The sequence below is a fragment of the Cervus canadensis genome, chromosome 11 (genome assembly GCF_019320065.1).
Source record: "Cervus canadensis isolate Bull #8, Minnesota chromosome 11, ASM1932006v1, whole genome shotgun sequence".
NCBI classification, from domain to species: domain Eukaryota; kingdom Metazoa; phylum Chordata; class Mammalia; order Artiodactyla; family Cervidae; genus Cervus; species Cervus canadensis.
In genome coordinates, this window is record NC_057396.1 from 74,789,752 (window position 1) to 74,815,376 (window position 25,625).

The following is a 25,625-nucleotide window of genomic DNA, read 5'->3' on the forward strand; positions in this document are numbered from 1 at the left end:
AGGCCCACTCCACTGGAATATTTAAGGAAACCTAACACAGTATGAAAGAACATCCCTGTGACTGGCACCGGGACATATTGCTGCCCAATATCTCCCTGTCCCAGGGCTCACATCTCCTCCAGAACAGGCTTAGAGCAGACCCAGGGGAGGGGAGATGCACCCAGAAGGTGGTTCCCCCTCACAGTCATTCACCCAAAAAAATGAGCCTCTCCTCCACGTGCTGATCCCATGGAACACCATCCACCTTCCATAGAGAAGGAGATTCAGGAAGACAGAGTGGGCTTGGGCTTTGGAAAGAGAGTGATCAGGTTGCAGTTCTTTCTCTGCTGCTCTACCAGCTATGAAATTTCAGGCAGGTTACTCAATTTCTTTGCTCTTAAGTTTCCTTCTGGCTGGAAGAGGGGGGCTATCATACTTCTGTTTCAGGTTATTTTGAGGATTTTCAAAGGTGGCATTTGGAAAGCACTGAACACAAAGTGGGTGTTTAATGAGTGATGGGTACCAGCTCTTCTACCCACTAGCTAAGCTACCTTCAGCAAATTACCTAATTCATCTGGGCCTCGGGCTTCCCTGGTGGCTCAGTGGTAGAGAATCTGCCCTCCAGTGCAAGAGATGCTGGTTCAATCCCTGGGTTGGGAAGATCCCCTGGAGGAGGAAATGGCCACCCACTCCAGTACTCTTGCCTGGAGAATCCTACAGACAAAGGAGCCTGGCAGGCTACAGTCCACGGGGTGGCTAATAATTGGACATGACTTAGTGACAAAACAACAACAATAATCTGGACATCAGGGATTTTAGTCTGTAAAATTGTGATTTGATGGGAAAAAAAAGAAAGGAAAGGAAACACCTCCTTCACAAGGCTGCCAGAAGAACAAGATAAGAACATCCATGCAAAGCTCTTAATGGAGTGCCTGGTGCAACATAACTGGTCAATTTCATTTGTGTATTGCCATCCCCAGGGACAGAGAACTAGACAATAACAGAGTTATAGCTCTCGGCAAGGTCTTCTGGGGCTAAGCCAGTATAGTCTGGGAGATGAAAAAAAAAAAAGGAATCAGCATTGGTGGCTTCCCCGACATGGGCAAAAACAAATTATTTCAAATATGGCAATTTTTCTGTGCCTGAAACAAGAGCTCAATCTTATTCCTTTGTCCAAGTGGACAGGTAATACAGAGCAAGAGGGCATAGGTCCCAAAGGTAGACATGACCTCACTGCAGCACCAGGGTATTTCCAGGTGACACCTTGCTCATCAGGACTCACCCTATAACTAGGTCTTATTTCCCAGAGCCTGGGAAGGAAGCTGGCAGCTTCTCCCAATCCAAGTGACTCATCTCTTCTTCCTTCATCGTGGCAGCTCCCCTTTTCCAGAGGAGCCCAGAGCAGGATATGGGCCCCCTCTCACCCATCCTCTTCTTGGAATTCTAAACGATGCCTGGGAGAAGGCATCTGCCCCGAATGAGTGGGTCAGAGGAGTGATTCAGAGTCAGCTCCTGGTTAATAGGAGCGGCTTTTTGGTCTGGCTGTGGAGTCCGGCCTGCTAAATGCATCTGGACAGTATCAGAATCACAAAAGGAGGAGATCTGGGAAGGGCTCAGGGCCAGCAGACACTCCCAAAGAAAGGAATATGTAGGGAACCAGCCAGGCAGGGGTGGTGATCTTCAAAATGAATGATTTTATATTAACTATATTTTTTCATATGTCTCTACACAGCTAGAGGAGATAGTGCTGTTGTTTAGTTGTGTCCAATTCTTTGGGACCCCATGGACTGTAGCCCACCAGGCTCCTCTGTCCATGGGATTCTCCAGGCAAGAACACTGGAGTGGGTTGCCATTTCCTTCTCCAGGGAGTTATCCCAGACTGGGGATCAACCCATGTCTCCTGCATTGGCAGGTGGATTCTTTATCACTGAGCCACCTGGGAAGAACAGAGAAGATAGAGGGGTAGGCTATCAAGTCAAAGGAAATTTCTAAGCAGAGCATTTTCTATAGGTCATGACCAGACCAGTGTGATCATGCACCATCATCAAAGAAGTCATAAACGGCTGGACACCTTGAGCAGTCATTACTGCAGAGTTGTTTTTACAAGCCCACTGTGTACATGGCGCTGCCCTCCTGACTCAGATTCAGACTCAGGAGAAATAACATCTTCCTTATTGTTGCCTCTCAGTTCATTAAAATCTGTATTTCATATATGAAGTTAGTTATCTCACCTGAGAGAGGCGAGGGCTATAAAAGCATCTGAGGAGTAAAACGACACCGCAGAATGTTAACAATAAATAGCTTGCAGAAGCACAGAAAAGAGATTATCTAATAAAGTTGATACCTATAACTCAAAAACAAATAACCAAAGTCAGTGAGCTTATAAAGAATGCCGCCTCGCAGGGCACAGGAGGGGGGCCCTCAACATCTCATCTAGCTATGCACAGAGATCTCCCCGACTCCCCACCACCACGCTAGCACAGAGCCCTGCTCTTACCTCCCTGGACCTCCCTGTATCCTCTCTTTGAAGAGCTTTTCGTCTTTACAATTATTTAAAGTGTTTTTTCCCCTGCATCCCTACCTCCCCAAGCAGAGACCTTGCCTGTTTTCTTGACTGCTGTATTTCCAGGGCTTAGCATGTCGCCTGGTACACAGTATGGGCTCCATAGATATTTGATGGCCAATAAGACCACTCGTTCTGAATCCTTTTAGGGAGGACTAATAGGCTTCCCTGATGACTCAGCAGGTAAAGAATCTGCCTGCAATGCAGGAGACGTGGGTTCGATTCCTGGGTGGAGAAGCTACCCTGGAGCATGAAATGGTAACCGCCTCCAGTATCCTTGCCTGGAGAATCTCTTGGACAGAGAAGCCTGGCAGGCTACCCAGTCCAGAGTGTCACACACAGTCAGACACAACTGAGCGACTGAGCACACAGCAGACGAATGTCTGTAGCCACCTGCTTCCACCGTCCCCTTCTCAGCGGCCGTGTGGACGGAGAAACCGGGGGCTTCCCTTCTGATCCGGCAGCCCAAGTTCTCGCTCTTTGTAGCTCTGAAATCTCAGGCAAGTCGCTAACTGCTGCCCTGGTACTCCAGTTTGGTTTTCCTCACGGCACTATCATCATGCTCTGTTTCGCCTGTGTGTGTGCTCACTGTCTCCAACCAGAAAGCAAGCACCAAGGGGTCGGGGACTGTGGTTTGTTCCCAGCTAAGCAGCGGCCGTCACCACGTGCAGCGGCAGCCGTCACAGACACTGACCGGTCAGCACGGGGCTGCCCGTGTGCTGAGCAGGTGCACGCTTCCCGTCTATCAAACCTAGAACGGGGTTTGGAGTGCAGTAGGTACCCAACAAACGGGTCAAATAAGTGGATGGATTGCGGTCACCCTGTCTATAAAACAGGGTATTTTAACTATCTGATGTACATGGGGTCCTTTCAGCCCCCATGCAGGCCAGCTCTGGCCAACTAAGGAAGCAGCCAGACCCTCTGCTCTGGCCCCCAGCATCTCTCCCATCACAGCAAATGTGACCTCTCTCAACAGGATCTCAAAGTGACAGCATCAACTGTCTCCACCTCCTACTCTGGGGACATGGAGCATACAGTCCAATCTGTGATTTCACCCTTTACATCCATCTCTCTCTTGCCATTGCCACCAGTGGTAAAGAGCCATATTCCTAGACATTCATGCTCCAAGGACTCATGCGGTTCCCACAGTTATTATATACTAAAGACTTGTGAAAAACATAAACAAAGCTCTTCCCCTGTCCACAGGTTGCTTACAGTCTAGCAATGCAAACAGACAAGTGAATATACCATTACATGGAGAAATCCTAAGAGAAGAGAGCTTAAGAAAGCAGGGAGTTGCAGTTGCTAGCAAATTTTAATAGAGTTAACTTTTCAGGGACTTTCCTGGCAGTCCAGTGGTACCGATGCAGGGGGCACGGGTTTGATCCCTGCTGGGGTAACTAAGATCCCACATGCCATGCGGCCAAAATGTAAAATAATAAAATTAATAAAACTAACTTTTCAGATAGATGCACTTGATAAGCCCTACGTTTTCTATCAATAGGATCAATTCGGAGTCTCATAGCTGCCTGGAACTTGCAGGACGGCAGCAATGATTCCAGGAAAGACCTGGCCAACAGAATCTTGCATAATAAAAGGAACACCCCCTGCCCACCCCTCATCCCATCTGTCCTTGCCTCCCCTCCCCACTTCCCTGCCCTCAAGATGGGGGCAGGGGCAGGGCAGAGAACAGAAGCTAGGCGCCGATCACATTATATGAACACACCTTGTCTTGAGACAGTCACTTGTGAGATTCTGCTCTTCACGTCTCCGAAGTTTGCACACCACCCTCTCGGTGCCCGGCGCCCCTCGCCCGCACAGTTCCATGCACACACGTGAGCACACGCACACACCTCTGAAGTGGCGAGGATCAGTGCAGGATGTTAACCTCCAGCTCCAGCAGCATGTGCGGAAGGTCACCAAGGCAGGGAGCAGAGATCAACTCAAGGATGGGCCCGGGGATCCAGGAGCCGAGAGACAGGGAGTGTGAGTGGTTCTCGGTTCAGAGGACGGGCTCGGGTTGTTGCCTAAGAACAGTGCTGTGGTCTGAGGTGGGTGCCCTGCTCACCCCCACCACCCCTCTCCCAAAGTAACAGCAGTGGCTTAGTAGTAGTAATAATTCAGGTGTGCTGAGAGCTGACCGTGTGTCAGGCACTACGAACCATTTTACATAGGTCATTTAATTCTTATAATAATCCTGGGTCCAGTTTATGACTATTATTACTCCACAGCCCTAATGTAACCACTATGTTACACAGCCTCCCGCCGCATAATATTAATTACATGTAAGAGTGCCTCCAGGTCGAGTCAAGAGATTTTAAAGTGTGAGGCAGAGAAGACATTCAATCCATTTTATGTAGTGTAATGAATAGTAGTGGTAATGGCTAAATAATGGAAGTTTTAGAAAGAACCAAAAAATAAAATAATAAAATTGCCAGATCAAAGAGACCAGCAGTTTCTTAAGCCAGGTTCCACATACATCACCTCTCTCAGATCTCCTGGTAGCCTCTTTCAAAGCTTTGGGTACAAACTAAAATCAAGCCCATTTTAGAGATGAGCAAACTGACCACCAGGGGGACGAGTAAATAGCCTAAGGACACAGAGCTAATGAACGGTGGAGTCTCTGCCAGTTAACTGTTGCTCTGCTTTATTCAATTAGCACAATTCTACATGCTTTCCAGGCAGCAGCATTACCCATCAGGGCTCCACAATTAATCCTGTTCTCCATGGCATTTCCTTCCTATTAATATGATGTCTGCTTGGCACCTCCTGTTGCTGGGCATTCATGTTTTCTCCATGTTTCATTATCGTAAATATCCCTGCTATGAATTTTTTGCATGAAGTAATTTCTTCTTAATTGCCAGATCAAAGAGACCAGCCATTTCTTAAGCAGATCTGAGCCAATGCCCAGGGCCGTCAGGAAGAGTTCAGGTACCTGGCCCCCCCATACTAAACTCACAGAATGTTGCAGATGTATTTATTGTTACTCACGGAACATATTAGCACAAAATGGGGATTGTTTTCATGCATTTAAGTGCTAGCCAAACAATGCCTTTTTCCACACGATGTTTGTATTAGTCCTCTATGCTGATAAATTTCCACACTCAGAGTGGCTTAAAGGTACACATTCATGTATTAAAATCCTGGCACAACACAACTGGGCCCTCTACCCTGGGTATTTCATGGGGCTGAGGTCAGGGTGTTGGCCAGCTGCGTTGTCATCAAGAGCTGCAGGTCATCTTCCAAACTCATCGGCAGAAAGCAGGTCCTTGCTGGTGTAGAATCGAGGTCCCCATTCTCTTACTGGCAGTTGTCCAGGAATCAGTCTCAGCAACCAGAGGGCTCTTAGGTCCTTTCCCCCATTCTTAGAGCTAAAAATGGAGAATATTCCTCAAATACCCAATGAGGAAGAGCCCAGGCCCTTTTAAGTGTTCCCCTGGCTAGGTAACACCATCTTAAGTAATTTCCCTTTTAATTAACACAAAATCAACTCACGACTGGGGTCATCACAGGAGCGATGTCTTATCATAGTCACAGATTCTGCTGAAACTCAAGGGAAGGGGGTGACCTGAGTATACACAGGGGGCCAGGGGCGGGGGGCGGTTGTAGGAACCTCCAGGGCTGTATTAGTTGCCTCTGGCTGCTGAAACAAATTACCACAAACTCAGGGGCTTGAAGCCACATATGTTTCTTATCTTTCTGGTCTGGAGGTCACAAACCTGCAGGGCTGCGCACCATCTGGAGGCTCTGGGAGAACAGCTATTTCCCTGCTTTTTCTAGCTTCTGGAGGCTGCCTGCATTCCTTGATGAACTGCCCCTTCCTCCATCGCAGAGCCAGCAGGTGCCAGCTTGCAGCTCCGCTTCCACCATCACGTCTCCTTTTCTGACCCTGCTACTTCCCTCTTACGTAACACTGGACCTCCCTGGGGAATTCAGGCTCACCTTCTCATCTCAAGATTCTTAATTTAATCGCATCCCTAAAGTCCCTCTTGCCATTTAAGGTAGCATATTCACAGGCTTCAGAGATTAGACTGTCTTTGGGAGCTGTTATTCTGCTTACCACAAGCATCATCCTCCAATCTTCCCTACCACAATGCTTTAGGGGTTGTTGTATTTTTATTTAGATAACGATTAATATATACAACATTTTCTTTTCTGAATTTGCATTAGAGATCTATGTGTGATATCAGTTTGTAAGACTTCTATCTGTAGCATTTCTTAATACAGTTTGCATGAAAAATATACATGTATATATTGCATGGATTATTTCCAATTTTTTTTTTTTTTTTTGCCACACCAAACAGCATGTGGGATCTTAGTTCCCCGACCAGGTATCAAACCTGAGCCCCTGCACTGGAAGTGTGGAGTCTTAACCACTGGGCCACCAGGGAAGTCCCACATGGGTTACTTCATATCACTTATCTAAAGTCTGCTTTTTCACTGAGTTTCTTTCCTTTCTCTCTGATTTATTTTAACTTTTTTTTTTTTTCTCATTGAAACCTTGTTGTCTCTCAATATTGTGTATTTGACAAAAGCCGTCTTGTCACTGACATTCTCCATTTCCTCAACACACAGAAAGATATCGACTCTCCAGACCTGGGAGAAATCTGCTTCTCTGTTCTCTTCCTGCATGCACATTTTTATTGTTTCTCAGTTGCAGTCTGGACCATTTGGAATTTTTTCAGGGTATAAAAGTGAGATACGATGCTGAAAAAGCTCAATAACATTTCTTACTCTGGGACTCCTTTCAACATTGTGGTTTTGTTTCACGATCTTTATGTTCTGTATTCTAACAGTGAGAAGCACTTACTCAAAGCATAGTCATTCCCATGGTCATTTTCCAAAGCACAAATATTAAGTAATACCACTGAGTGATTTTCAGCTTACAATATATTTTCAAACTGTTTTTTAGTTAGGTAAATCCACCACCATTACTTTTAAGCATTTCCCAGCATCATCATCTTTACTAACATCATCAGTGCATTCCGGCCCCTTTTTCTCCCAGATGGTTTTCACAACCAGTTCACCAGATTCTCCTAAATATTTCATTAAATTATTATAATGTAGCAAGCAGAGTCACCTTTCTTATCGTTAAGCTTTCTCAGCCGCTGGAGAGATCAGCTTTCTATTTCTTCCTGTATTGTCATTCTACTAACGTTTCATAATTTTCTCTGAGCAAAATTCTTCTGTGGTAGATTAAATTTATTTTCTAGCATTTGAAGGTTTTCTATCATTATTAAAACAAATGTAACATGGATGTCAAGCAATCATAATAGTAATAAAAATTATTTTTCAGTTCACTTATATCTATATCTCAGATTAATTTGTCCAGTAGAGTAAATCTTTCACATTCATGATGAAACAGTCATGGTTTCAATAAATTGCAAGAGACCCTGAAAGGCCATGATATGGAGTACTTTATCATTTTACTGGGGTTCAAAATTGCATCACCCCCACTGCAAGGCGGCTGTGTAGAGAAACTCATTCTGCGAAGGGGAGTAGCCAGCCACCCAACACAAGAGCAATGCTGGATATTATACATCTTTCGCTCTCCCCCTCTTCCCTTGGTGAGTCACCGTGAATGTTTTCACATTAAAACTTCTGAGAAATCTTAATAAATAAATAAATTTGCTTCATTTTGTTTGGTTCAATGTTTCTCAAACTTATCTGAGAACAAACACTTTTCTCATGGTGCACAGTGTACCATGAGACACCAGTTTGGGAAACAGTGGTTTAAGACTTAACTTAGAGAATGACTATGGTTAAAAAAAAAAATCATTTAAAAGATAATTATCCCCATTTAACTTCACTTTTACAGAAGACATAGGCTAGGATGTTTCAGAGCTGGGATTTTCCCAAAGGTTTGGAGACTTATCTTGCACAAGAATACGTTCAAATCACCAGCAAATGTGATTTTTTTTTCCCTTTCTTCACTACCCATTTCTGTGTCATTTGTTTTCCTTGCCGTGTAAGTAGTTCAGCAATCTTATAGTCTGCAGTTTGTTTTATTTTGCTTTATTTATTGATTACACAAACACATCTGTATACTGCTCTAAGTATTTTGTTAATAGCAACCCATGTAACCTAAAACAACCTCATGAAATAGGTGCCGTTCCAATTACTCCTATTTTACAGCCCAGAAAGCGACAGTTTCAAATGGTGACAAGGCACTCTTGCCTACGTCCTGTCTTTTAAGGAAACTGTCACAAACGTTTTCCTTCAGTCATATTATTGGTTCTAACGATAAACATAAACATATTATGTAAAGGAAGAAAACCCTTTTTTTTAATACGCCTTTAGTCAACAGTAAATATTGAAAGGCACCGATTGCCTTTCTCAGCTTCCATTGAGATAATTATGGAATGTTAATAAGGGATTCTGCTCCTTTGCTTTACTTGTTTAACTGGGCCACTCGCTTCCACACATTGTCGTGTTTTGTGCGTTAAGATGAAGACGTCGTTTCTAAGTTCATAAATGAATGGAATGAAAATTCCCTTCTTTAGGGAGGGAGGGTGATGCAAATTGTATTTTCCTCAGCCAACTCAGTGTGGAAATGCCAATGCAGTGGGTGCCCTGCTGCTCTGCCCTGGACACTGCAGAACACGGAAGATTCCAGACGAGCATAAAATGAGAAAGGACAGTGCAAAGGGAAGGAGACCATCGGGGGCCACATAGGAAAAAGAACCATGTTAGAGACAGACGATGGAGTGCTGCTCAGCCGTAAAAAGGAATGAATGTGAGGCAGCTGAAGTGAGGTGGGTGAACCCAGACCCTGTCATCCAGAGTGAAGTCAGACAGAGAAAAGCAAAAAAGGGGTGTTAATGCATACACCATATACATGGAATCTAGACAAACAGAACTGACGACCTATTTACTGAGAAGAAATGGCGATGCAGACATAGAGAATGGACTTGGGGACGCGGGCGAAGGAGTGGGTGGGACTAGTTGAGAAAGTGGCATTGACATGTATGCCATCACGTGTGAAACTGGTGACTAGCCCGAAGCTACCGTATGACACAGTGAGACCAGCCTGGCACCGTATGACGACCGAGAAGGGTGAAATGAGGGTGGGAGGCTTCGGAGGGCGGGTGTGCATATATAATTATGACTGATTCGCATTGTTGTACAGCAGAGACCAACACAATAATTGCCTTATCGGCAATTATCCTCCAATTGAAACAAAGACTCATGCTAGAAAAGATAGTGATTTTGAGAACTTTGTAAATCTGTACAACTTGATACCTGTTTTCTACTATTCCATTTCAGTTTCCCCTAAAGATCTAAGATATTACTGAAATAGAAGAAGCCTCAGATCAACTGAGTGGACAGACAGGACTGACATCAGCTCTGTATTTATTTATTTTTGAGTTAGCCCTTATAAGGGCAGAACTTACATTTATCTTACCAGTGGCTCTCTGCCCACCGTGTAACCAAGTGCCCAGCAGACAGCGGTTGTTATTAGTCACTCAGTCGAGTCCGACTCTTTGCAACCCCATGAGGTGTAGCCCACCAGGTTCCTCTGTCCATGGTATTTTCCAGGCAAGAATACTGGAGTGGGATGCCATTCCCTTCTCCAGGGGATCTTCCCGACCCAGGGATCGAACCTGGGTCTCCTGCATTGCAGGCGGATTCTTTCCTAGCTGAGCCACCAGGGAAGCAGCACAGAGTGAGTGCTCAATAACTAATAATTAAAAGAAGAAATGAGGCAGCTCTTTGACCAAACCAACTAGCCAAACGTTTTTTTAAAATTCAGGGCAGCTAGAGACTTGTTCCATGGGTCACCAAGAAAAGAGGTGTTGCAACGACTCCACCTTCTTCTGAAGTCGGTCTGGCGCGGAGTGAGCATGAAGCTTGGAGAGTTGCAAACGGGACAACAGAGCCTCTGGCCTGGACAAAGAGCAAGAACCACAAGGTTCTCCCAGCAACGTTCACTCCCCGAGAGACAGATCTGTCTCTACAACCCCGGGTACACCTCACCTGGAACAGATAGTCAGCCCTTTGCATCCCAGAGGCTCTCAAAGCTCGTGAGGTCAGGACTGAGGGACAGTTAAGGGACCCAGAAAAGTTCCCACCGCCTACAATTATCCCTGATAAGCTCTGATCCTGTCTAGTCACCTGATACCTAGTGACCAAAATACCTTCAGACCCAGGGAAACAGATGCTGTATATGGACTGACTAGATAGGGCCCATCAAAGGAGCAAGTTGGTCTCACGCACTTCTCTCTTTTTTCCCATCTTCATTCCTGTCTTTATTGCCTCCCCCAGTTTGTCCCCCACTCTCCTCCTTCCTCTATCCCGAGCTCTTAGTCCTTTCCCACTGGGATCTGACGCCCTTAAGCTTCCCTTCCTCGGTCTCGGATTGCAGACTCGCGCCTCTGCCCCTGCCCCAGGCTCTCCCCCGGCCGGCTCGCTCTCTCTCCCCGCCTGCTCGTTTGCCCCCCACCCGCCCCCCGACCCCTTGGTCCCCTTCGTGGCATCACGAGGAGCCGCGGGTGTGGATTCCGCGATGCCTCCTTCCCTGCTCTGCCGTCTCGGTGGGGTCCATCGCCAGCTCTCCTGTTGCTCAGAGATGTGGAGGCTGTTGCTAAGAGACCGTGAAACGTCAGTACCTGGCCCTCGAGGAAAAAAAAAAGGAGCGAAAAAGGGAGCAGGGAGGGAAGAGAGAAAGGGAGGGAGGAGGGAGGGGAGGATCTAGCGGCAGCCACCAGCCCCAGCAGCCTCGCCACCAGCCCCAGCAGCCTCGGCACCAGCCGAGTCTGGGTGAGAAGCACTCGGATTCCGTGAACTTTCTTCTAAGCCGCCCGCCTCTCTCGGTTCCCCTTCGAGTAAGGGAAGGGGAGCGGCAGGGGGACCCCAGCGCTGGAAACCCCGGAGGATGCCGCCCCAGGATCCCGGAGCCGCCGAGGAGGAGACGCCGGGGGCGGGGAGCAGCCCTGCAGGCTGTCTGTCCTCCTGAAGCCGCGAGCCGGGAGGCCGGGATGAGGGAGGGGCGCCCGGGCCTGCCGCAGGCGGATGGCTGTGTCCTCGGACCCGAGTAAGTGGGCTCCCGCGGGGTGCGGGGGTGCAGGGGAGCTGGGGCTCAGAAAGAAGGGGTCTGGTTGCGGGGAGCGGGGTGATCTCCCAGTGGGTGGGATGGAGGCTGGAAGCGTGAGACGAGAGCAGCGCCCGGCTGGAGGGTGAGGGCACGTGAGGACGGCGGGTGGGCAGGAGAGGGGCCGGGGCCGGGGCCGTGGGCGCCCGCCGGGGGCCCGAGGGCAGCGCGGGGAGTCTGTGGGAAAGGGTGCTGGGGTTAGGGGTGCACCGGGGTGCAAGACAGTGGGGGCTCTGCAGGAGCGCGTGCAGGAGGACGAGAAAACCGAGGGGGTGCGAGCGCGGGCCAGGGCAAAGCATGGGGGAGGCCCAGGAGAAGGACGCTCGCGTGCGTGTGTGTGTGTGTGTGTGTGTGTGTGTGAGTGTGTGTGTGAGTGTGACTGTGTGTGTGTGCCTGTGTGTGTGTACCTGTGTGTGTGCCAGTGTGTGTGTGAGTGTGTGTGTGAGTGTGTGCCTGTGTGTGTGTGAGTGTGTGCCTGTGTGTGTGCCTGTGTGTACCTGTGTGTGTAAGTGTGTACCTGTGTGTGTGCCAGTGTGTGTGTGAGTGTGTGTGTGTGAGTGTGTGCCTGTGTGTGTGCCTGTGTGTGTGTGAGTGTGACTGTGTGTGTAAGTGTGTGCCTGTGTGTGTGCCTGTGTGTGTCTGAGTGTGTCTGTGTCTGTGTATGAGTGTGTGTCTGTGTGTGTATGTGAGTGTGTGTGTCTGTGTATTAGTGTGTCTGTGTGTGCCTGTGTGTGTATCTGTGTGTATGAGTGTGTCTGTGTGTGTGTGTGCCTGTGTATGTGTGTCTGTGTGTCTGTGTTTGTGTATGAGTGTGTGTCTGTGTGTGTATGTGAGTGCCTGTGTGTGTCTGTGTGTCTGTGTGTGTCTATGTGTGTGTATGTCTGGTGTGTGAGTGTGTCTGTGTGTGTGCCTGTGTGTGAGTGTGTGTCTGTGTGTGTCTGTGTATGTCTGTGTGTGTGTGAGTGTGTGTCTGTGTGTGCCTGTGTGTGTGTCTGTGTGTCTGTGTATGAGTGTGTCTGTGTGTGTATGTGAGTGTGTGTATGAGTGTGTCTGTGTGTGCCTGTGTGTATCTGTATGTGTATGAGTGTGCGTCTGTTTGTGTGACTGTGTGTGTGAGTGTGTGCCTGTGTGTGTGCATCTGTGTCTCTGTGTGTTTGTGTATGTGTGTATGAGTGTGTGTGTGTATGTGAGTGCGTGTGTGTGTCTGTGTGTCTCTGTGTGTATGTCTGGTGTTTGTGTGTGTCTATGTGTGTGTGAGTGTGTCTGTGTGTGTGCCTGTGTGTGTGTGTGTCTGTGTGTGTCTGTGTGTATGTGTGAGTATATTTGTGTGTCTGTGTATGAATGTGTATGTGTGTCTGTGTTTGTGTATGAGTGTGTGTCTGTGTGTGAGTGTGTGTGTCTGTGTGTGAGTGTGTGTGTCTGTGTCTGTGTATGAGTGTGTGTCTGTGTGTATATAGGTGAGTGTCTATGTGACTGTGTCTGTGTGTGAGTGTGTGTGCCTGTGTGTGTGTCTGTGTGTGTGTGTGAGAGATGGGAGTGCTGGGTGTGGAAAGGGGGTGCAAACAGCCAGACTGTGCATTTTTCTTAGAGAGTTGTTCAGAGGTGGGGCGTTTGCTGCTGATGGGGGCGGGGCCAGGAGACGCAGCAGACGCGCGGCGCCCAACTCTGAGCCCTGGGCGGGGAGGGGCAGCGGGCGACCCCAAGCGCTGCCCACCGCGGAGAGGCGGGAGGCGGAGAACAAGGAGACGCGGGTGGGGAGGCGGCGGGAAGCCGGGACCGGGGACGGGGGAGCCGCGGGCACGGCCGGCCGCCTGAGTGCTTTTCTTGTCTGCAGCCGGTCGTCTGCCCCCGCCCGCTGAACGCCGAGCCCGCCGGGGACCTGAGCCCCGCTAGTCCTGCGCCTCCGGACGCGGGGCTCCTCCCGCCGCAGCAGCCCACAGCGCGGCTCGCCTGGGTCCTCCTCTCCCCGGGGACCTCCCCTCTCTGGGGTCCTCGGGAGACACCGAGCCCGCGGACTGAGGCGGCCAGAGGCCCCTGGAGGTCCCCTTCCCCCCGGGACCCCTCCCCAAGACGGCCACCCCGGGACCCTCCCGGATCGAGGCCCCTGGGAGAAACGGCCTCCGAGACCCCGAGGGTGGGAGACAGCAGGGCAGCCCTGGCTGCCTGGTCGGCCCAGACCTGGGACTGGGCTTCGGCGTTCCAGGACCTGCCAGGCCCCTCGGAAGGCCCCTCTGCTGTCCCCACGCCCCTCCCAGCTCTCAGACACGGTCCGGGGGTGGCACCCAACAGTCATGGGCGAGAAGGACCCCAAAGACCTGCAGGGCCCCTTCCGCGACGTGCGGGCAGCTGGTCCCTCCGCATCCTCGTGTCCTCCCTTTCTCGTGCTCTGATCATCCGTTCCAACCCTGGGGGGCCTCGGCTGGGCGGCGAGCCCCCCTAGTTTCCAAAGGGGACCTCCTGTGGCGCTCACCCAGGGAGCCCTCCGGTGCCCAGAGGCCCCTGGGAGAGGCTTAAGCCATGACCCCGCAGGGCCCCCAAGCCCCACCTCCCAGGGTTCTGGCCCCCGAGGGAGCAGCTGCCCTTCTGAGCGGCTGACTCTTGATTCCAAGGCCAGAGCCCCCGTCCCGATGGGCTCCGTCCAGCACCACTGTTGCCCGCAGCCAAAGATGGGCGACACCTGGGCCCACGGGCCCCGGCCTGGGCCACCGCGGCCCGCCCTGCTCCTGGTCCCCCTCCTCGTGGCGGCCGGGGTGATGCCCTCGGACGGCGGCGCCAGCTGCCCGGTGCTCTGCACGTGCCATAACCAGGCGGTGGACTGCAGCGGCCAGCGGCTCTTCTCTGTGCCCCCGGAGCTGCCCGTGGACACGCGCAACCTCAGCCTGGCGCACAACCGCATCGCCGCTGTGCCGCCCGGCTACCTCACGTGCTACCGCGAGCTCCGGGTGCTCAGCCTGCGCAACAACTCCCTGGTGGAGCTGCCTGCGGGCCTCTTCCTCCACGCCAAGCGCCTGGCACACCTCGACCTGAGCTACAACAACCTCAGCCACCTGCCCGCCGGCATGTTCCAGGCCGCGCACGGCCTCGTGCGCATCGACCTCAGCCACAACCCCGGGCTGCGCCGGGTGCACCCGCGCGCCTTCCAGGGCCTGGCGCAGCTGCGGGACCTCGACCTCAGCTTCGGGGGCCTGGCCTTCCTCAGCCTCGAGGCCCTCGAGGGCCTGCCCGGGCTGGTGACCCTGCAGATCGGCGGCAACCCCTGGGTGTGTGGCTGCACCATGGAGCCCCTGCTCAAGTGGCTGCGGAACCGCGTCCAGCGTTGCACCGCGGGTAAGGCGTGCGGGGCCCTGCTCGCCAGGGCAAAGGCTCCGCGGGAGAAGGGGGGGCTGGAAACGCCGCCTAGGGAGGATCTGGACCTGGGCTGGCCTCCTCCGCACGGGCGAGCATGCCCAAGTCTCTGCTGTGTGTGCCCGGTGCCGGGGACCCCGCGTCAGTAAAACAGACCCCGCCTCACCCACCCCCGAGGTACTGATGACCTAGGGAGACAGATGGACAGAGAGCGGGCAAGTCAGAGCAACTCATTGATAACCAACAGTGTTTATGGAGCGTCCACCATGACCCTCCAACTCGGCAGGTTTTATCTCGTGGGACCCCACTGTTGTTAGCCCCATTTTACAGGTGAAGAAACTGAGATTTAGAACAATGAAAAGACTTGGCCAGAGACACTCACGTAGAAAGTGAAAAAGACAAGGAGAAAACCCAAGCTTATGTGATTTCGAAGCTCTGTGCTACTCTGCCAGACTGCTTTTTAAGTATGCCGAATACTAGAAGAAACAGAAATGGCTCACCCTCTTTATTTTAGTACTTACTATCCGCCAGGCCCTATTCTAAATATATTACATTTTAACTCACCCGGTTTACTGGTGGCTCAGAGAGTAAAGAATCCGCCTGCAATGCTGGAGCCTCAAGTTCTATCCCTGGGTCGGGAGGATCTGCTGGAGAAGGGAATAGCTACCCACTCCAGTATTCTTGCCTAGAGAATCCCATGGAGAGAGGAGCCTGGTGGGCTACCATCCATGGGGTTGCAAAGAGTCAGACATGACTGATCAAGTAACACCTCATACCCAGCTCATCACATCCTCACAAGAACCCTGATCTCACACACTCTCTCACACACACACACATACACTCACACACACACACACTCACGCACACTCACACACACACACTCACGCACACACACACGCATTCACTCACACACACACACTCACATACACATGCTCACACACTCACTCACACACACACACGCATTCACTCACACACACACACGCACTCACACACACACACACACACTCACGCACTCACTCATACACACATACACTCACACTCACACACACACGCACACACGCATTCACTCACACACACACTCACGCTCATATTCTCACACACTCACACACACACTCACCCAAACACACACACACTCACACACATGCATTCACTCACACACACATACACACACACTCGCACTCACACTCACTCACACGAAGAAACCAAGTCACGGACAGGTTCGGAAGTGTGCCCAAGGTCCCACAGCGGTTAAGGGCTGGAGTCAGGATTCAAACCCCGTCTGGCCCTGTCCTGATGAGTGAGATTCTAGGCTAACAGGAGAGGTCAGGGCTTGGGTTCCGGGCCGGCCGCAGGGCCTCTGCGAATTCTGCGAGGTCTGGGCTTGGGGTGGAGGGCTCAGGTCTGAGAAGAGACGCTGTTCCGCGGCAGTTTCCCGAGCCAGCCTCTCTGGGGAGCGGACCCGGGCCTGCGGGAGCCTGCCCCACACGGGTCGGCTGGGCCCGCCGGCAGGCTGGTGGCGCCCTGATACCACCCCATCCCTGTCACCAGGAGAATGGCAGCCCTCAGGGGCTTTCCCAGAGCCTGAGCGCAGAGCGTGTTCAGAAAGAGCGATGCTGAATGAGGTGGGGGCTGGGGGGTGGGGAGGACCGGGGCGGGGTGGGCGGGGAGGAGGACCCGGGGGGGAGCCCAGGATCAAACTAGTTTGGGTGGGGGGCGGGCTGTGGTCAGGGTCCCGTGCTCCTCGGAGCTGTGGGAGGAAGTCCTCTGGGACCAGCTGGGGCCCGGGGCGCGGGTGCTGGTGGGGCAGACGGCCGGCTGCCTGGAGCCGCCCCTCCTAACCCAGCCTCTGCAGGCTGCGCCTCCTTCCTCTCGCGCCCGCACTAAGGACAGAAAGGTCCCGCTGGGTTCCCCCGCATGGAGGGGCTCCCTCTGTTCTGGGGGGCCCGAGGTCCCCGCTGCCCTTCGGAAGAAGCGCAGGGCCCCAACGAGCAGGAGAGGGAGTCCCAGGTCCCGTCGGGGAAGCCTCGTGTTCGTCCCGACCGGGAACCGCCCTCCAGGGAGGCCACGTGGCTGGCCGCAGCCAGAAACCCAGCCTCCCTGTTCCTCTGCGGAACACGTTTTTCGCCCTATCTCTAGGATAATTTTCTCTTGGGGGCAAAGAACCTGCTGGGGTAGGAAGGACGAGGTGACCTGCTTCGCTTGGTCTTTTTCTGCTCCCTCCTCCCCTTTTCTTGACGGGATTCTCATTACTGTCCCTCCGTTTTGGACAAATCCCCCCACACACACACAGAGCCATAGGGACCCCCTTGGGATATAAATCAGGTTCAAGGCTGGACCCTGCATTAACCAGAGGACTTTGTCAGCCCGCAGGCTCCTATGCTGCCCTCCTGAGGGTTCTGCCAATCGCCCTCAGGGTTCCCACACCCCCCAGCCTCATGATGGATCGCCAGCACCCCACTCACGCCTGCGAGAGACTTTGGGGTTCGGCATCTTCCGGTTCCAAGACGATGATGTCTTGATGGTCAACCCCAGGCACCAGCTTGTCCTCCACGGGGTCTGGGCCACTGTGCACACAGCCCACAGGGGGTCCTGAGCCAGGGCTGGGGGGAGGTTCATCCTGCTTCTGAGCCTGACTCTCTGTTTCTAAGAATCCATTTCTCAGCATCATGTTCATCCACTTCTCAAGGGAGTCAATTTCAGCCCAGCATTTTATTCTTTTCCCTCAAAAACTGCAGAATGAATACACAGCTTTTATGTACCAAATAGCTTTAAAAGCTCCTTCGCATTGACTCTCTTAGACATTGAGGTTCAGTGATCCACTTCTTACATTTCGCCCGTCTTCATAAGAACCAGAAAGGCAAAAAAGAGGCCCCTGGTGAGCGTCTGATTCGTATCTATCCCCTGAGCAAGGAATACCTGGCTTCAAGGCAGAACTGCTACCCTCCTGCCACTCTCCCTTCCGAGGCAGAGTAAGATGCAGCCAGTGACAACCATGTACAAATGCATGATGGATGTTGTTGCTCGGTCACTAAGTCATGTCTGACTCTTTTATGACCCCAAGGACTATGGCCTTCCAGGCTCCTCTGTCCCTGGGATTCTCCAGGCAAGAAGACTGGAGTGGGTAGCCATTTCCTTCTCCAGGGGATCTTCCCGACCCAGGGATCGAACCATCAAGGAAGCCCAAGGAGAGATAAAGAGGGGATTTTAAGCCAGGCTGGCAATTCCAGAGCCCATACTCAACCCTACATTCTTGTGTATCTGGAAGAGTCACATGGGGTCATAAAAACATACCTGGCTTTGGACTGGACAGAGTCATTCATTCTCAGATTCAATGAGCATAGGTTAATTGTGCGTTCACATGGACAGGTCCCTGCTCTAATGCTAAGTGTACTACAGGGGGAACTTGCATTCAAAGGGAGCAGATAACAAACTGGGAAACGGTGATCAGTACACTGGGGAAAAAAAATAATAGTAAGCAGAGCAGATAAGATAGAGAATGCTCAGAGAAAGGGGAAGTAGGGTTACTACTTTATACAGAATCATAAAGGAAGCACTCACTGATAAGCTGATATTTGAGCAAAGTCCCAGAGGAAGTGAGGGACTGAGTTATGCAGAGATCCGGGCAGGAAGAACCCCCTCCCGAGGGGATGAATGCAGTCTCCCCCTCCTCACCCTGAAAGGGGACGAGCTTGGGTGAAGGCAGAAGGACTGAGACGTGAAGGTGGATGGAGCAGAGCAAGCCAGGAGCAGAGTGGAAGGGACGGGGGAGGTCCTCATGGGAAGAGGAAGAAGCCGGGGAGGGTTTCAAGCAGAGTGACTTGGCAGGGCTTCACTTGTTTTTTTACTTCCTTTATATTGATGTATAGTTGACGTACAATATTATGCAAGTTAGGAGACCCGGGTTCAATCCCTGGGTGGGGAAGATCCCCCTGGAGAAGGGAGTGGCTTCTCCATGCCAGTATTCTTGCCTGGGTGAAAATCTCATGAGCAGAGGAACCTGGTGGGCTACAGTCCATGGGGTTGCAAAGAGTTGGACATGACTGGCTGACACTTTCTTCTTCAAACTCCCTAACTATCCCTCCCCACCCCCATTTACCACCCCCTCAACGGTAACCATCAATTCATTCTCTAAGTCTGTGAGTCTGTTCCTGTTTTATAAGTTCATTTGCATCATTTTTTTTTTTTAGGTTCTGCAATGTCATATAATATTTCTCTTTCTCTGTTTAACTTAGACTTCCCTCGGGATGACAGTCTCTAGGTAGGGCTTCACGTTTAAAAGGATCATCTCAGCATGGAGATGGTTGAAGGGTAGTAACTGAGAGACCGGTTGGGAGGTTATTGTGAGAGACGGATAATGTTGAAATCCCCTAAAAGCCTCAGATCTGCCTCTAGCAGGGCTACTGGGCTTGAGGCAAATTACTAAAGTCTCCAAGCAGTCATCACCACCTCTATAGAAATATTCAGTAGGTCGAAAAATACTTGCCCTGAGGGTTATTTAGAGTGCTAAAGAAGGTGAGTGAAATGTGAGGCACGCAGAAGTAACTCAGTAAAACCCCAGCTCCGCCTGGACGGGGTGGGGGGCTCTCCCTTCCGTCCGTCCCCTCCAGCGCCTCACCCGCCGTCTCTGTGTTGCAGACTCCCAGCTGGCTGAGTGCCGAGGCCCCCCAGAAGTCGAGGGCGCCCCCCTCTTCTCGCTCACGGAGGAGAGCTTCAAGGCCTGCCACCTGACCCTGACCCTGGACGATTACCTCTTCATCGCCTTCGTGGGCTTCGTGGTCTCCATCGCGTCCGTGGCCACCAACTTCCTCCTGGGCATCACCGCCAACTGCTGCCACCGCTGGAGCAAAGCCAGCGAAGAGGAGGAGATCTGATGTGGGGCCAGCGCCCCTCCACACCGCCCGCCGCTGCGGCTCCGCGGGGCCCCGGCCACCTCGGTCGCGCTCAGGCAGGGTCACGAGGCCACCTTTGTGTGCGCGTCTCCGGGGGGCCAGGCGCTGTGCTAGGAACTGGGGCTGCCAGCTGGATCAGACCTCCACCCTGGCCCCCAAGGCCCCGACAGAGGAGCAGGAATCCGAAACGCTTCCCTTCAAGGTGTTTTGGGATGGAGGCCCAGAGGACGGGTCATCTCCTGTCAAGAAAATCCGAGAGCATTACAAGAACGCAGGCGATGTGTGAAGTGCCTCATCGAAAGGAACGCCTGCTTTGTCCGTAGCCAGAGAAGGGCAGACACCGGGCGATGACACGCGTGGTGTGTGAACAGTGACATCAATCACTGTGACTTCAGAGTACAGAGCGGGAGGGGCCGGGACCAGAACTTTCCCCCCGACGCCTGGGCCGTCAGCTCTTGGCCTTGCCCACCCCTGCCCCTGGACGGTGACAACGCCTTCGCGCCGGCCCCCTAAGCCTCCTCCTACTGGCAGCCGCCAGGTGAGACCCCTCCCGTTGACCGCCCTTGCCCCATCCTACGTGGCCAGCTGTCGCCTGCAGGCGAGGTGGTCCAGGCAGTGAACCCCCTGCAGCACCCTTCCGCTCCCCCATCTCCTGCCTGGCATGCGAGCGTGGGCTTCCGAAGAGGGAGGCAGGAGTCCTGGCACCCTGGGACTCTTCATCCTGTGACTGTTTCTGTGCCCACACCAAGGGGTCCCCCCAGGACAGTGCACCCCACCGTGCAGCCCTGCAGCATGATCCCGAGGCCTGATGGAGACGGCCACCACAGTCGTGACCGCAAGAGGGTTCGATCCTCCTTTGAAGCCACGGACCCGTTTCAGCAAGAGGATGAGAGGGCTGTTCACTGCCCAGCACCTGCTGGAGTTGGGCACGGCGAAGGGCTCTCTCCAGAGACAATCCTGTTCATGCACACAACAGTCTGCTGAGGTAAGCATCATTGCGCCCATTTTACAGATGAAGAAACCAAGGCTCAGAGAGGTTAAGTCATATGCTACTTAAAAGCAAAATGAAACCCCATTCAGGTAGGGGGACATCACAGTTTCCTCTAACCTTCTCTGAGTTCAAATTCCAATTGGATGAAGCCCCTAGAAAGGACCAGGCACTCTCCTGGAGCACTTGTAAGTCTGTCGACTCACTGATTTCAATTCTCCCAGCAACACTGCCTAGTGAGTTCTATTATTCCCATGTTACAGATGATTCAGTTGGAACGGGTTGAGTCTCTCACTCCAGGTTATATGGATACACTCTAGAAGGAAGGGGCTAGGCAGTTCTATTCAGGGAACCCTGTCTAACCGGTCAGTCAAAAATCAAGGAATTTCATGTGCAAAGCACAGTTAGCATCTTCCTCTTCTTCGGCGTTGGTCTCATCGTCTTGATCATGAGCTTTCCCGTATTTGTTCAGCGCTGGACAGTTTGTGAAGCACTTTGGTATCATTCTCCTTGACTTTTCACGACCCTGGGTGGGAGACAAACCACAAAATCCTTGCACCTACTTTACAGATGGAAAAATAGAGACTCCGGAGCAGGTACGACTTGTGTGCATGGCAGGGTGGCAACTCAACTCCATCTCGGTCCACTTTCCAGGGCTTTCCCAGGTGCTTCAGGAAGAAAATGCCTGAGGGCTCGGCAGAGGGGCCCTTGAATTCACAGCCAACCAAGAAGGTCCCTGCCAGTCAGCTAAATAAAGGGCACTGAAATCCTGCAGTTTAGAGGTACTCGCATCAGGGCAAATCCTAGAAGACGCCTGACTTGCAAAGTGTCAACGACACATCAGAGCTGGTGGCCACCATGGCAGTCGTGCAAAAGATAAGACCTCTGGGAAACAGGAGAGAAAGCTGTGTTCCCCCAGACTGCCTAAGCCTTTCTGTGTTGCAAGAGATACAAAGGCAGCAGGAAGCAGTCCCCTCTGTAGGATAGGGGACCACTCTAGGACCCAATCCCATATGCTGGCAAGATCGGCGGAGATGAGGATTAAATCGGGGACTTTCTACTGTGCCCTTGGCTCCAGTAAGCTCGCCTCACCCATCCTCCTGGCAGGCCACAAAGGAATGGAGGAGAATGGCAGAGCATCTTCCAAGAAGTCTTCCCTGACTCCTGCTGGCCTGAGCTCGTCAACCAAAAGAGTGCCCGACACTCTGCTGGAACTGGGGTGCTTGACCCTTGTCTCCTCTGCGTCTCATGTACAACGTCAGGGCCAGAACTCTGCTCCCTGACGACGGGGCAGGGCCGTGCCCACGCTCTTCCGCTGTGTCCCGGGGCTGGCAGACCAGGGTCGCTCTCTGGGAGTCCAGCCAATGACAAAAAGAGTATTTGAGGAAGAACTGTTAGAAATAACAGCCCTAACACAAACAGTTAAACCTCCCACAGAGGGGCACCATACACATCTATCATAATGTCTTAGAGACTCTGGTTTGCTGAAATATAGTTAACATATTTTAAGACAGGATTTTTTTTTTTTGCATAGAACTAGACCAAGCAAGCCAACCCTTGAGATCAAATGCCCTCTCTAATAATAATACTCTTTAGTTCCCATTGACAGCAAAGCTTTCTGAATAGGATACAGGCTTTTAAAGAATAGATGCTTCTGCAACTACTAAAAGGTCCCCAGTTAGTAAATCACAATGTAGGATGCAGTTAACTTCCCTACGGCCGTGGAATTCCCTGCTTCTCCCTTACCCCTCACCACCATCATCTTGAACAGGCTCTCAAAGCAAACCTCTAGAGAAAGCTTCTGGAAATAATCTAGCAGTCCTGGTTGGTATCGTTCCCACAACCCTACCGACCAAGGATCCACGATGTTGCTCCTACAAGGCTTCCTTAGGCTTTGTCCAGGCGGGTTGACGTGTGAGCCTTGGGGTATCTCTGAGTCCATGTGTCTGTGCGTGGGGTTCTTTGGTTGTGGTGTCTCCTGATACGGCTCCCGTCTCTCTGGAGCCTCAGTTCTTTGACATGGTCTGCTCAGCTGTCTGTGTACTGTGCAGCTTACTGCAGTAAGATGGAATCCCTTCAGGCTAGGGGTAGGAACAGCCACTCAGAAAATACAGGAGAGACGAGTGTGTAACTGAGGTAGCCTGATGACATCCTAACTGCCTCCCAACCCTCAGTGATCTGTCCTTATCACAGAAGATAGGTTCATGCTGAGCCAGAGGATAACAAAGCTTAGCTACCCAACAGGGCTACCACGGTCAAGGTGCAGGCCAAGAAAACTGTTCTTTAGAAAAGACACCACTTCTGTGCACACCCGATGACAAACCCTCATCTGTATCTCCATCCCCACAGGGATTCCCAGGAAACCCTTGTTGATGAAGGTCCCCTAGGCTGCTAGGGGCTTCCCAGGGGGCTCAGTGGTAAAGAATCTGCCTGCCAATGCAGAAGACATGGGTTTGATCCCTGGGTGGGGAAGATCCCCTGGAGAAGAAAATGGCAACCCACTCCAGTATTCTTGCCTGGGGAACCTCATGGACAGAGGAGCCTGGCGGGCTGCAGTCCATGGAGTCGCAAAGAGTTGGACACGACTGAGTACTGAACACACACACAGGTTGCTATAGTTTACCGGCTCCTTTTGCACAACTTGGTGTATGGAATTTGAACAGATCGGGACAGATACTTCTCCATCGGGGGAGACCTAGGGCCCCATTTTCCCTAGAGATGTCTTTGTGTCACTCTGACACCGGTTCCAGCTCTGAAAGGGTACCGGGAGACACGCTCATCCATTCCTCCAAAGAACATCTTCCCGAAGCTGGAGAAGCTCATCTGCTCTCCCCAGCTCCAGAGGGAGGCAGCAGGGAAGGGGAGGAGGCAGGCTGCAAGGTCCTTCGCCAAGCACCATCGAGTCTGCCGCAGCACACTGGCTGGAGAGTTCTGGACCCAGGGAGCTCTCTCAACGGCAGAGGGCTGATGTCTGGGGGCGGGAGGGTTAGGGCGGGGCGGGGAGTGGGACGGTGCCAACCTTTGTATGGAGATGATTTTATAACCATGCACTTTTGTTACCGGGAAGAATTTTTCATACACGTACATTAATAATAAAGAGTGTATAGTTTAACAAATTTTCTAAAGAGTCGTGGAGAGGAGGAAGGGGGAGGGAGGCAGGCAGAGAAAGAGGGAGAGAAAAAGGAGGAGAAATCAAGCAAATGTGCCAAAATATACACACCAAGGGTCCATGGGGAGGGAGTGGATGGAATAATTAGGAGATGTGCCAGCCATGGAGGTTCCGTGTGGGAGTAGATGGAACCTCACAGAAGCATATTTCTACCAGTCAGAAAAGAATACACTTGCGCCTGTATGCACACACCCCCGACGTGTCGGCGTATTTTGGTCCCTGGAATTATACAAAGAAGAGAGCATATGTCTTATATGTGTTGGTGTTTGCAGCTTGGGTCATCTGCAAAGCATGCCAAGGCAAGTGGGTGTGCCTGTCTAGTCAGCATCACTAAGGAGGGTGTCCTTGGGAGATGGTCCATGCCAGCCACACGGACATGACAATACTAGCTCAGACACACAGGCAAACCAGGCGTCTACACGCACAGCAGAGCGGACGGATGAGGCCGTCACTGGTGGAGCTTCAGTCTCTTTTTTCAGAGGTTAATGTATTTTTTTTTAAGGAAGGGACTGGGGACTTCCTTGGTGGCTCAGACGGTAAAGAACCTGCCTGCAATGCAGGAGACCTGGGTTCGATCCCTAGGTTGGGAAGATCTCCTGGAGAAGGGAATGGTGATCCACTCCAGTGTTCTTGCCTGGAGAATCCCACAGACAGAGGAGCCTAACAGGTTACAGTCCATGGGGTCGCAAAGAGTCAGACGTGACTGACCGACTAACACTTCCACTTGGTCCAATGGTTAAGAATCTGCCTTGTAATGCAGGGGACACAGGTTCAATCCCTGGTCCAGGCGCTAAGATCCCAGATGCCTCAGGGCAACTAAGCTCACGTGCCACAACAAAGACCCAGCACAGCCAGAATAAATCATCAAAAACTTTAAAAGAGGAGATTTTTAAACCTGCTGAGTCCTGTAAGTCTTGCCTACACATCATTAGAAACGAGATGGTTGGACAGCGTACCTTGGTAACAGAGACAGGAAAAGAAGGGGTAAAATCGACTTCTATAGATACGAAGGCAGCCGTGGCTATCCCAGTGCTCTAGGGAGGAAGTGGCTCTAAGCTGGAAGCGGTTCTTTCCACCCATGCACATCCTAACCTCCCCCTGGTCCTCCCACTCCAGTTGCCCCAGAGTACAGACAAATATTGCACCCGCAGCGTAAAGCCACTGAAGGGGACACACTGACTCAGAACACTCGGATGGAAAGAACAGGCACAACCCCAACCAATGTGTTCTGGAGTCGTCTGGAGAGGGGCGATTTCTTTCTCTTAAAATAAGGACTTCAGGACTTCCCTGGCAGTTCCGTGGTTAAGACTCCACACGCACAATGCAGGGAGTGCACGTTCGATCTCTGATTGGGAAGCTAAGATACCACATGCCATGCGGCATGCCCCCCCGCAAAAAAAGGACTTAAAAGGCACTGCATTGAACAAGTGCAAGATCAAAAACTAAGGGCCGTGAAATGAGCAGATATCTCAGAAGGCCAGACCTTGTCTGTCTCTCCCAGTGCTATCTATCCCTAGAGCCTTGCAATTTATGATGATGATGGGAGTGATGAAACATTTATTGAGCATGGTATATGACCAGATCCTGTGCTGAGCAGAACA

The 25,625-nt window shown here is 51.7% G+C and overlaps 1 protein-coding gene and 2 long non-coding RNA genes across 4 annotated transcripts in view; 1 reads left to right on the top strand and 2 right to left on the bottom strand.

Annotated features, from left to right (window-relative positions):
- Window positions 1-5,505: 5,505 nt before the first annotated feature.
- LOC122450124 lies at window positions 5,506-19,855 on the bottom strand. Its single transcript, XR_006272065.1, has 3 exons — window positions 19,727-19,855; window positions 17,441-17,707; window positions 5,506-5,913 (listed from the first exon to the last, which is right to left on the bottom strand). It is a non-coding gene; the product is annotated as an uncharacterized LOC122450124 (long non-coding RNA).
- LRRC55 (leucine rich repeat containing 55) lies at window positions 11,046-23,967 on the top strand. 2 transcript variants are annotated; one of them, XR_006272064.1, is made up of 4 exons: window positions 11,046-11,576; window positions 13,468-14,960; window positions 19,614-20,852; window positions 21,510-23,967. XR_006272064.1 is itself a non-coding variant. In XM_043482294.1 (3 exons), exons 2-3 carry the CDS (start codon window positions 14,261-14,263, stop codon window positions 19,847-19,849), a joined length of 936 nt encoding a protein of 311 aa, XP_043338229.1. In that variant the 5' UTR covers window positions 11,046-11,576; window positions 13,468-14,260; the 3' UTR covers window positions 19,850-23,967. The 2 variants fall into 2 exon arrangements, 1 of the variants encoding a protein (XP_043338229.1); XM_043482294.1 differs by having other exon boundaries at window positions 19,614-23,967.
- Window positions 19,984-25,625, bottom strand: part of LOC122450125 — a 33,070-nt gene continuing 27,428 nt past the window's right edge. The window contains exon 3 of the long non-coding RNA XR_006272066.1: window positions 19,984-20,106. This is a non-coding gene — a long non-coding RNA (uncharacterized LOC122450125). The remainder of the gene's footprint in view (window positions 20,107-25,625) is intronic.

Excerpts from the sequence above, each read along its gene's own strand:
- LRRC55 (XM_043482294.1), top strand. The coding sequence starts at position 14,261 with ATGGGCTCCGTCCAGCACCACTGTTGCCCGCAGCCAAAGATGGGCGAC. Across the intron at positions 14,961-19,613 it reads CGTCCAGCGTTGCACCGCGG|ACTCCCAGCTGGCTGAGTGC; the intron begins GTAAGGCGTGCG and ends TCTGTGTTGCAG.